This window comes from Oncorhynchus keta, chromosome 14, assembly GCF_023373465.1.
Source record: "Oncorhynchus keta strain PuntledgeMale-10-30-2019 chromosome 14, Oket_V2, whole genome shotgun sequence".
Lineage (NCBI taxonomy): Eukaryota > Metazoa > Chordata > Actinopteri > Salmoniformes > Salmonidae > Oncorhynchus > Oncorhynchus keta.
In genome coordinates this window covers 13,466,097-13,476,824 of record NC_068434.1, presented here as the reverse complement: position 1 = coordinate 13,476,824, position 10,728 = coordinate 13,466,097, and the positions used below count along the sequence as shown (strand labels likewise).

Genomic DNA, 10,728 nt, shown 5'->3' with positions numbered 1-10,728 from the left:
TCTTTGCAGGGGTTATTCGTGAGAGTTACCAGAAGGGGCGTGACCAGCTGGTCCCTGTCACACTGCTGGCCATCGCTGTCATCTTGGCCTTCGCCATGGGCGCCATCTTATCTGGTATCCTCGTGTACTGTGTGTGTGACCACCGGCGGCGAGATGTTGAGCTGACCAGGCGTAAAGACAAGGACCACGTTCACGATAGGAGGGGATCCATGAACAGCGTGACCAAGCTGACGGGTCTGTTTGAGACCGGGGTCAAGGACGGTCACCCAGAGGCCATCCTCACCCCGCTCATGCACAATGGCCGCCTCACCAATAGCAAGATGCTGATCAAAGCCGACCAGCACCACCTGGACCTTGCCGGCATGCCCACCCCAGAGTCCACCCCCATGCAGCCTAGGCGCAAGCCCAGCTGGGGAAGCCGCGAGTGGGAGAGGAACCAGAACCTGATCAACGCCTGCACCAAGGACCTGCCGCCCATGGGCTCCCCAGTCATCTCCCCTGACCTGGCTCTGAGGGCCTCCCCGGGCCACATCCCCAGTGTGGTGGTGCTGCCTCAGCACCAGCACCAGAAGGCCTACCAGCATGAGTACGTGGAGCAGCCCCACCGCAGTGACCTCAGTCAGATGAGCCTGGATGACCAGGGGGCCACGCTGGAGTACAAGGCCCTGAAGAGCCCCTGCCACGGCCTTAACCTGGTGGAGAGCGATGGACTGCCGCCTCGTGTGCCCCAGAGGGAGGCCTCCCTCACCATCCCCCCCGCCGTGCCGCAGATGGGCAAGCGGCTGGAGGTCCACTCCTCTGTCTATGGCCACGAGTTCAAGCGAGGCTACCCGATGAGCGCCCAGAAAGGATCTGCACTCAAAAAGCACAACACCAACTCGTCCAACTCCTCCCACATGTCCAGAAACCCCAGTTTTAACCGCGTGGAGATGCCGCCCCCCGCCCCACAGAGGGTGGACTCCATGCACATGACTTCCCAGGGGATGTCCCTCTCCCGACAACCCAGCATAAGCTCTTACGGTTCGTTGCCCCGAACCGGGGTCAAACACCTCAAGCCCGACGTCCCGCCTAAACCCTCTTTAGTGTCCCTCTCGACGAGCGTCAAGTCCAATGACTCCTGCACATAATCATCACGCTCAGAAAACAAAACAGGGAACACGATTGCATCTCCTTTAGTCTTTGGTCTATGTACAGCAAATGCAACACACTTTTAAAAGATCTTTCTTTTATATATATATGTAAATATTCTACAAATGGTTGTTGTTGTTGTTGTTGAGCTCAGGCTGTTGACTCCCAGTTCCTCAGAAACACAGAACACTTGCTACTGAAAAGAAAATGACTTTCATGAACATTTCATTGACGAGCAACATGTCACCGTTGTAGCATTCAAGACGTGGTTCTGTTGGACATTTGAACACCATGACTTGACTGATGTTTTGTTTTCTTAACCGACTGCCAAAAGCAGACAGCGGGAGAAACGTGGATCAATTGTATAGTGAGGACTGGAGGGTTCTCCCAGCAAGCACTTGGGCACAGTGAGCTCCGACTGGAGCGACAGCTTAAGTTTACGTGGAAAACTGTGAAACGCCTCTCAGTGTTACAGCAACTGGACACAGCAATCAAGTTCTGGTTAAAAAAGCCTTGGTCTGAGAATCTCCTGCACTGGTTACTGAATAACACATGACTGTTAATACTAATAGCTTGTTGTATTTATTTTTAATAAGTGCTTTTGAAAATACTGACTTTTTAGGCTCAGAGAGAAAATCTTTTAATATGAATTAATCAAGTGTGAAATTATTTTAAGTCATTCAACTGGAGCCAGTACCACTTTCTTGACACAAAAGGTCCACTAGGTCCTTTGGTTTTTGAAGCTTGAGTTGTATGTGACCTCTGTCTGAGGAGGAGATATTTATTTAACTGTGCTAGATGGAACCTACATGTTGGAGCAGAACCTCCCATGTTAAAGCAGTAAAAAGACAAAACACACAACTCCTGGAACTCACTCCCTAAATCACTCCTACATGGGCATCTATCTATGTACGTTCGGCACTGTGGCTTTGCAGTCAGTAACTTCTCTCTCTCCCGGGTTGGCTGCTGGCTCACTGCGTGCCAACAAGCCTCATTCTTGCATGTAAAGTGCAAAGGGGGAAAAAAACATGGAAGTCCACACATGAAAAAGAGAAGTGTGTGGATGTTGGACCCTCTGCCAGGTGTGGAGAGCGGCCATTTTGGCAGGTTCTGAAACGTCCCATTTTCTCTAGGCGCGTCATGCAGGCCTCTGACTGGATTACATCTGTTGATAGCCTGCTTCTCTTCCACATGTACATTTGTGCCTTACACCCTGAGTAGTGACAATTTCTTTAGCTGTTAACTATGTTTCTTTGTGGTATTTTTCTGATGTCATCTTTCCCTGGTTTGATAAAGGCAAATATAGAATGTAGGTGTCCTTGTTGTAATTCTGGTCCCTAGAAATATACCGGGGGTGGAGACCCCCACATTCTTATTTGTGGTTCATTTCTGATTGTGCCAATGATGCGCTTAAAGCAACCCGTTTGTTGTGCTGCCAGTGTCAACGATGTTGTGTGTGTGTGATGGGTTTTTTCTTCTTCATACAATAAGTCCTGGTATTGTCTTTTATTTTGCTGTTTGATTGGAGTGAATCATGTTTGTTCTTGAGAGGGCCACTTTGGGTCTTGCTGGTGCACAGCAATAATCTAACACTAATGAACGAGAAACACAGCAACATACTGTGCTGATATGACACCTGGTTCCTAGTGTACACTCTAGACAGTGAAAAGCAGGCTGGTTCCTGTGATAGAGAAGAGTTTCATAACTATTAGGAGCTGTATTTAACCTTTTTTTTAAAACATGTTCCAGGAGGATTCAAGTCATTTAATTTGTACTAACTCCCTTTATCAAGGTGAATGAGAGTTTAACTGAACAATCTGATGTTTGACACTTCTTTTTTTTTTTTTTTTTTTTGCTTGATATTCATTTTTATTGACCACGTCTCCCCAAATGAACAGAGCACTCTCTTGGTATATTATGTAGATAGGGGAGTTTCTTGATCTCGAGCAGATTTTGATTTACAATGGAGAAAAGCCAACTATTTATCATCCACAGCCAATGCAAGAAGAACGTGTAGAACATCCCCACGTCTGAGGCATATATAGTATGTGTTCATTTGAACTGACATGTACACAGATGCACGTAGGGTTCGATTGCAATGAGTGCATCATCATGAGACTAGGCTTGGTAAAGGGGGGGTCATTTGAACCCCGATAGTGCAGACTGCATCTACGGCTGCGGTATCCATGGTTACTGTGGACAGTGAGTCTCTGTGGTGTGTGCCTTTGTCTTCCACCCTTGCTCTATATATATATATACACACTGACAGATGCATCAGAGACACTCTCTCAACTCCTTTTGAACTGTAAGATATTGTGATGTCACACTGCTTCCTTCCTTAACATCTGATTCACAGCTTAATGTATGTTGTCGAGAAAATTTCTCTTTAATAAATGCAAAATGTAATAAAAAAAATACATTCATGTCATGAAGATGGTTGCGTTTCCTTGATTTAAGAGCAAAACACTCTTGAAATAAAGATAAATAATAATAAAGATGCTCGCTCTGATATTAGTACACCTGAACAGATTGAAATGATTTTAACTTACGGGCAACCGCTGCTAACATCCTCAATATGGTTAGAAGATGAAGAGTTTTGTGGCTTTATATCATATTTAGGCTAAGAGTAGGCCTTTAAGAGGAAGCACTTTAAAACAACTTTTCTGTTCCAAGATCTTTAGTGAATTGTTGGCGGTATTTCAACGTGAATAAACAACAGGCTGATAAGCATCAGTCTGGAACCGTTGTCTGATTTACAGGTTGGAGTCGTTAATCATCCCCTTTATGATAGGTGTGGAGATTAGGTTACAAGGATATAACATTAATGGTCATTGTCCTCTCACAATCATGTATTGTTTGTTCACCTTTGTGGTACTTCTGAGTCCCATTTTCACAGCTCCTAACGTAACACAGGCAGTGTTAGAAGGCAGAATAAGTCCTCAATCATGATATAGCTAGTTGTACATTGACCACTGACTTAGCTCATTTCTGTAGTGGGTTAAAAAAGAGACAGGGAAAGCTCCATGTCGCCACAGCAAACAGTATCTTGTGCATGTACTAAATGTCTTTGTTAAACCAGTTAAGCAGATACATGTTGGTTGAGGGACAACAAAGCTTTCTGGGTAACAGACACGGTGAGAGAGAGAGAGAGAGCGAGGGCTGTCAGTATTAGTGGGACCTCGTAAACAATACAAAGTGCTCACAGCCCATTGCTGGATACAAAATGACAATGTATCCAAATATAATGCAAGATAATGTATATTCCTCTGATAATGGACAACCAAAAATAGGCACAGTAATGACATTCGCCGTATGTTATAAAAAAAAATTGATGGGAATTCTGTTTGGGTAGTGATCTACTGTAACATAGCAATGGGACTTCTGTTTGGGTAGTGATCTACTGTAACATAGCAATGGGACTTCTGTTTGGGTAGTGATCTACTGTAACATAGCAATGGGACTTCTGTTTGGGTAGTGATCTACTGTAACATAGCAATGGGACTTCTGTTTGGGTAGTGATCTACTGTAACATAGCAATGGGACTTCTGTTTGGGTAGTGATCTACTGTAACTTAGCAATGGGACTTCTGTTTGGGTAGTGATCTACTGTAACATAGCAATGGGACTTCTGTTTGGGTAGTGATCTACTGTAACTTAGCAATGGGACTTCTGTTTGGGTAGTGATCTACTGTAACTTAGCAATGGGACTTCTGTTTGGGTAGTGATCTACTGTAACTTAGCAATGGGACTTCTGTTTGGGTAGTGATCTACTGTAACATAGCAATGGGACTTCTGTTTGGGTAGTGATCTACTGTAACTTAGCAATGGGACTTCTGTTTGGGTAGTGATCTACTGTAACTTAGCAATGGGACTTCTGTTTGGGTAGTGATCTACTGTAACTTAGCAATGGGACTTCTGTTTGGGTAGTGATCTACTGTAACTTAGCAATGGGACTTCTGTTTGGGTAGTGATCTACTGTAACATAGCAATGGGACTTCTCGATATAGCTCTGGTGTTTGCCAGTAAACGTACCAGCACAGCTAGACCAGCACCCTCCCCACCACATCTCTCTCTAATCCCTACTGGCAAGGCTCTGTGCTCATTTTGATTGCTGCTGCCCTACAATCTGTGGTCACAACAAGCTTAGTGGACTAATCCTTGACTCCTCATCCAGCTATCAGTTCTCACTACTGATACATGTCGTATAATGACCCACATCCTCTTACTATGTGTGACACTCCCTGCCACTGGTCCACGGTTTCAGCCAAAAGACTGTACACTACAATAATGTCTCTCTGACTGTCCTTCCAAATTAGCACAGTTCATCAAGTCATTAACAACCAATGGTCCCTTTGATGGTCATGACCAATGGTTTGTTGTCGTTTATGTATCATATTGGTATTGTGTGTTGAGAGAATGCCAAGAATGTGCAAAGCTGTCATCAAATATAAGGGTGGCTACTTTGAAGAATCTCAAATATTATATATATCTTGATTTGTTTAACACTTTTTTGGTCACTACATGATTCCATATGTGTTATTTCATAGTTTTGTTGTCTTCACTACTGTAGAACTGGAATGAGTAGGTGAACCCTAACATTTGACTGATACTGTATATACAAATAACTTTATTACTCCTGTATGAGCAGAGAAACCCCCCCCTTTTACTCGACAGCACCCCCACCCAAAGACATCGTTCCGCGGTCATGGTAGTGGGAAGAGGGGAATGTGCTGTGTGAATGAGGAGAGGAAAGATCTTGAGGACACAGAGGGCTTAAGAGGTGACTGAGCATAATGGATGGCAGTGGGATCAAAACAAAGCCCATGGGTGACGTGAGGGAGCAGAGTGGAGCAGAGCAGGGGGACTTGGACATGGTCCTCCCCCTCACTCAAAAGCCAGTGCCTGGGACTGGGAGTAACTGACTGACTGAATTTCAGAGAGCAGGGGTAATCCTCTGGGAATGGAAACCCTAACAGGGAGCTGAACAATGTCCTCGGAACACTGTCATGATTAAATGAAGATCCTTTTTCTGTAGTATACAGTGCATTCGGAAAGTATTCAGACCCCATGACTTTTTCTACATTTTGTTACGTTGCAGCCTTATTCTAAAAGGATGAAATCGTTTTTCCCCCTCAACAATCTACATACAATACCCAGTAATGACAAAGTACTTTTTTTTTGTTTTGCAAATGTATTAACTATTCAGACCCTTTACTCAGTACTTTGTTGAAGCACCGTTGGCAGCGATTACAGCCTCCAGTCTTCTTGGGTATGACTCTACAAGCTTGGTACACCTGTATCTGGGGAGTTTCTCCCATTGGTACTGTATGTTTTTCAGCGTCAGGGACTGGGAGACTAGTCAGGATCGAGGGAAAGATCAACAAAGCAAAGTTCAAAGAGATCCTTGATAAAAACCTGCTCCATAGCGCTCAGGACCTCAGAGTGGGGCCAAGGTTTACCTTCCAACAAGACAACGCCCCGCAGCCAAGACAACGCAGGAGTCACAAGTCTCTGAATGTCCTTGAGTGCTCCAGCCAAAGCCCAGACTTGAACCCAATCAAACATCTCTGGAGAGACCTGAAAATAGTTGTGCAGCGATGCTCCCCATCCAACCTGACAGAGCTTGAGAGGATCTGCAGAGAAGAACGGGAGAAACTCAAGAAAATTTCTCAAAACCCAGTCATTTGCGTGAAGAGAAACCGGAGAAAAAGGGGGCGGAGGTCGGGCTGCCTTCTGAGAATTCGTAGGTCAGCGAGTAAACCCCCACTGCCATCTGTTCTATTGGCCAACGTGTAATCGTTGGAAAATACAATCCATGACCTACGAGCAAGATTAAACTACCAACGGGAATATCTTATGTTTCACCGAGTCGTGGCTGAACAATGACATTATCAACACACATCCGCCATGCTGATCCTCAACACGGGAGTCCCTCAGGGGTGCGTGCTCAGTCCCCTCCTGTACTCCCTGTTCACTCATGACTGCACGGCCAGGCACAACTCTAACACCATCATTAAGTTTGCCAATGACACAACAGTAGTAGGACTGATCACCGAGAATGACGAGAAAGCCTATAGGGGGGAGGTCAGAGACCTGCCCGTGTGGTGCCAAGACAACAACCTCTCCCTCAACGTGATCAAGACAAAGGAGATAATTGTGGACCACAGGAAAAGGAGGACCGAGCATGCCCCCATTCTCATTGACGGGGCTATAGTGGTGCAGGTTGAGAGCTTCAAGTTCCTTGGTGTCCACATCACCAACAAACTATCATGGTCCAAGCACACCAAGACAGTCATGAAAAGGGCACGAAAACACCTATTCCCCCTCAGGAGACTGAAAAGATTTGGCATAGGTCCTCAAATCCTCAAAAGGTTCTACAGCTGCACCATCGAGAGCATCCTGACTGGTTGCATCACCCCCTTTGGCAGAAGGTAGTGTGTACAGTCCAGTACATCACTGGGGCCAAGCTTCCTGCCATCCAGGACCTCTATGCCAGGCGGTGTCAGAGGAAGGCCCTAAAATTTGTCAAAGACTCCAGCCACCCTAGTCATAGACTGTTCTCTGCTACTCTCTGTTGTTATCTATGCATAGTCACTTTAATAACTCTACCTACTGTACATGTACATATTACCTCGACTAACTGGTTCCCCCACACATTGACTCTGTACCCCTTGTATATAGCCCCGCTATTGTTTTACTGCTGTTCTTTAATTAGTTGTTACTTTTCTTTCCTATTCAAATTTGTTTTAGGTATATTTTATAAACTGCATTGCTGGTTAAGGGCTTGTACGTAAGCATTACACTGTAAGATTCGGAGCATGTGACAAAGACAATTTGATTGGATTTGATTCACCTGGTCAGTCTATGTCATGGAAAGAGCAGGTGTTCTTAATGTTTTGTGCATAGTGTATTTGAACATATCTGTCGTCAGATATAACTATAATTTCTGTTGTCATCTGGCATGACTGCGACTCTTGTCAGTCGTCCCAATGTCAGTTGGCATTATGATGACTACTCAGATAAAGTGTGATGGAATGTTGTTAGGTGTTGTTAGGGGTTTGTTTAGTATGGCTAGAAGAAGCCGTTTGGCCACTGACTCCTTTCCTGTTGTATAGAAGAGGGAGAGTGAGAGATCAAATAAGCGATGCGGAGAAACTCTCACCTCACTGTTACTCCACGGAACAACTAACACAAGACTAAAGTGACACATTTAAGTGTGAAAGTTATCACATAACTGCAAATTGGTTGCCAAAGTTCCATTTCCTACAGACACATTTCTCTGATTTCCAAATATATTTTTGTCTTCATTGTTCTATGGTTTATTTTTTATTATATGAAGTATCATTACATATTAATTTAGTACAATGTCTTGCCCTGCTCTTGCACTTTCACAGAGTTGCATCAGATAGAAGGGTAAGGAACACTGACAAACACCCATGGAAAAGATTAATGAATGTGTCACAAGCATGGTAACTTCAAGGCTAAGGTAGCACAAGGTGACATGGAAGGTGTGACAAAGGACTATTAAAATCAGCTGGCATGCTATTAAAGTCAAGGAGAACCGGTCATTCATCCACCTGTCTTGTCAGAAAGCCTACCAACAAGGCCGGTCATTGATGCCATTTGAGATTCATACACGTAGTTGGAGCTGGTCTGATTGATTTGGCACAAACACAGATAAACATCTTGCCTTGAATCAGACGGAGCCATACAAATATTCACAACTGCCTACTGCAAACCTTAGATTGTTAGATAGAAAATTGTTGTCTGCAAACAAATTTGGCACAAACAAACTCCCCATTTTACACAGGACCCAATAGGGGACATGGCCAATGGTCAGACACTTGTGGTTTGCACTTACATAACGTGTAATTATGTCAAACTGACAGACATTTCAAGTCACAAATAACTAGTTGTAAAACTGAATCTGTCCAGGTCTCTCAGTCGCAGAGCCTTGAATAAACAGATCCACATGAATGGGAATCACTCGTTGCATCTTTACACATGACATCCCCTCTGCTATCAGGCCTTGTCTGATGTCTCTGTCCCCAGACTTTCTGTGGGTGTGTGGTGTTTGACTCCTGGCTGTCAGATGGGCCGGTGTGGGCTGTCCCCAGTCCTGCTCCAGCGCCTTCTAACTGGGCTCCAGATATTATCACTGAGCTGGGCCGGAGAGTCTCCTTGTTCAAGGTCATCATACACCTTCTCTGGGGAAACGATGAAGAAAGCTTGTTTTTAGCCAGAATCCGCATGTTTTCATAGGCTAGAGTGATTCACCATCTCAGCAGCTGTGTGCTCTGACATAACACACTGTTGTAAATTGATTCCGCAGTCTCTTCATGGCCAAAAGGGTTTCCATGTTTACTGCGTTTATCTCATAGGCACATATTGTGAAATAAATACTGTCTCCTTGACCTTGGATTCAATCACCTTGTGATTGAAGAAAGAAGAAAGTCAAAAGAAACATTGGTATGAAGAGTTTCATCAATATCAAGTTGCAAAAACCTTATTTGTCAAGACGTATTGTTTTTCAGTGTTGGGAAATGATTTTGAACTTGGCATCAATTCCAAGGCTGATATTTTCCTGGCTAGCTATACTGGATACCTGCCTTACTTTGCCTGGTGCTGTTGTGCAATATTTACTACACATTACAACTCATTATTAATCATCATTCCAACTTCGAGGCATTACCTGGAGGTAATCACATATCGTGTTTGACGAGCAAAAACTAAAGTCAAGCCATCTGGCCCCTGTCCTCTGTTGGAATACAGCCCCTCTGGACACCCAGAGAGACAAGGCTCCGTGCTCATCACCCCGCCTCCTTCCCTGCTTAGCACCACCCCTGTCACCTGATCCTGAGGGTATGGGTCACAACTGTCATATCTGTCCCCTCCCCGGCACACCCACACAGATACAAGCACGCTCTCTCGCTCTTTCTCTGGGCTATACTCAGGGGGGCCCAGCTGTGGCGAGGCTCACCTAGGGCTGAAGAGAGGATCACAGAGCACTGAGGAGCTGTGGCGAGGCTCACCCAGGCCTGAAGAGAGGATCACAGAGCATTGAGGAGCTGTGGCGAGGCTCACCCAGGGCTGAAGAGAGGATCACAGAGCATTGAGGAGCTGTGGCGAGGCTCACCCAGGGCTGAAGAGAGGATCACAGAGCACTGAGGAGCTGTGGCGAGGCTCACCCAGGGCTGAAGAGAGGATCACAGAGCACTGAGGAGCTGTGGCGAGGCTCACCCAGGGCTGAAGAGAGGATCACAGAGCACTGAGGAGCTGTGGCGAGGCTCGCCCAGGGCTGAAGAGAGGATCACAGAGCACTGAGGAGCTGTGGTGAGGCTCACCCAGGGCTGAAGAGAGGATCACAGAGCATTGAGGAGCTGTGGTGAGGCTCACCCAGGGCAGAATAGATCACTCGTGGAGGATGACAGCACTCTGAGGAGCTGAAGGTCACCAGTGTCGTGATTATGTGCCAGAGGTGGCCAAGCATGGAGCATTCCCAGTGATTTTTATTTCACACAAGATAGCAATTCATGGATGAAATGTGTTTGTTTCCAAAATGATGAATGACTTCTCAGTCACCTGTTAGAAGATTAGGGAT

General features: G+C 45.3%; 1 protein-coding gene across 1 annotated transcript in view; it reads left to right on the top strand.

Annotated features, from left to right (window-relative positions):
- Nucleotides 1-3,560, top strand: part of LOC118370864 (semaphorin-6A-like) — a 115,683-nt gene extending 112,123 nt beyond the window's left edge. Inside the window, exon 20 of the mRNA XM_052461123.1 lies at nt 10-3,560. Coding sequence (XP_052317083.1) covers nt 10-1,127 — 1,118 coding nt within the window. The 3' untranslated portion in view covers nt 1,128-3,560. The remainder of the gene's footprint in view (nt 1-9) is intronic.
- The last annotated feature ends 7,168 nt before the right edge of the window (nt 3,561-10,728 follow it).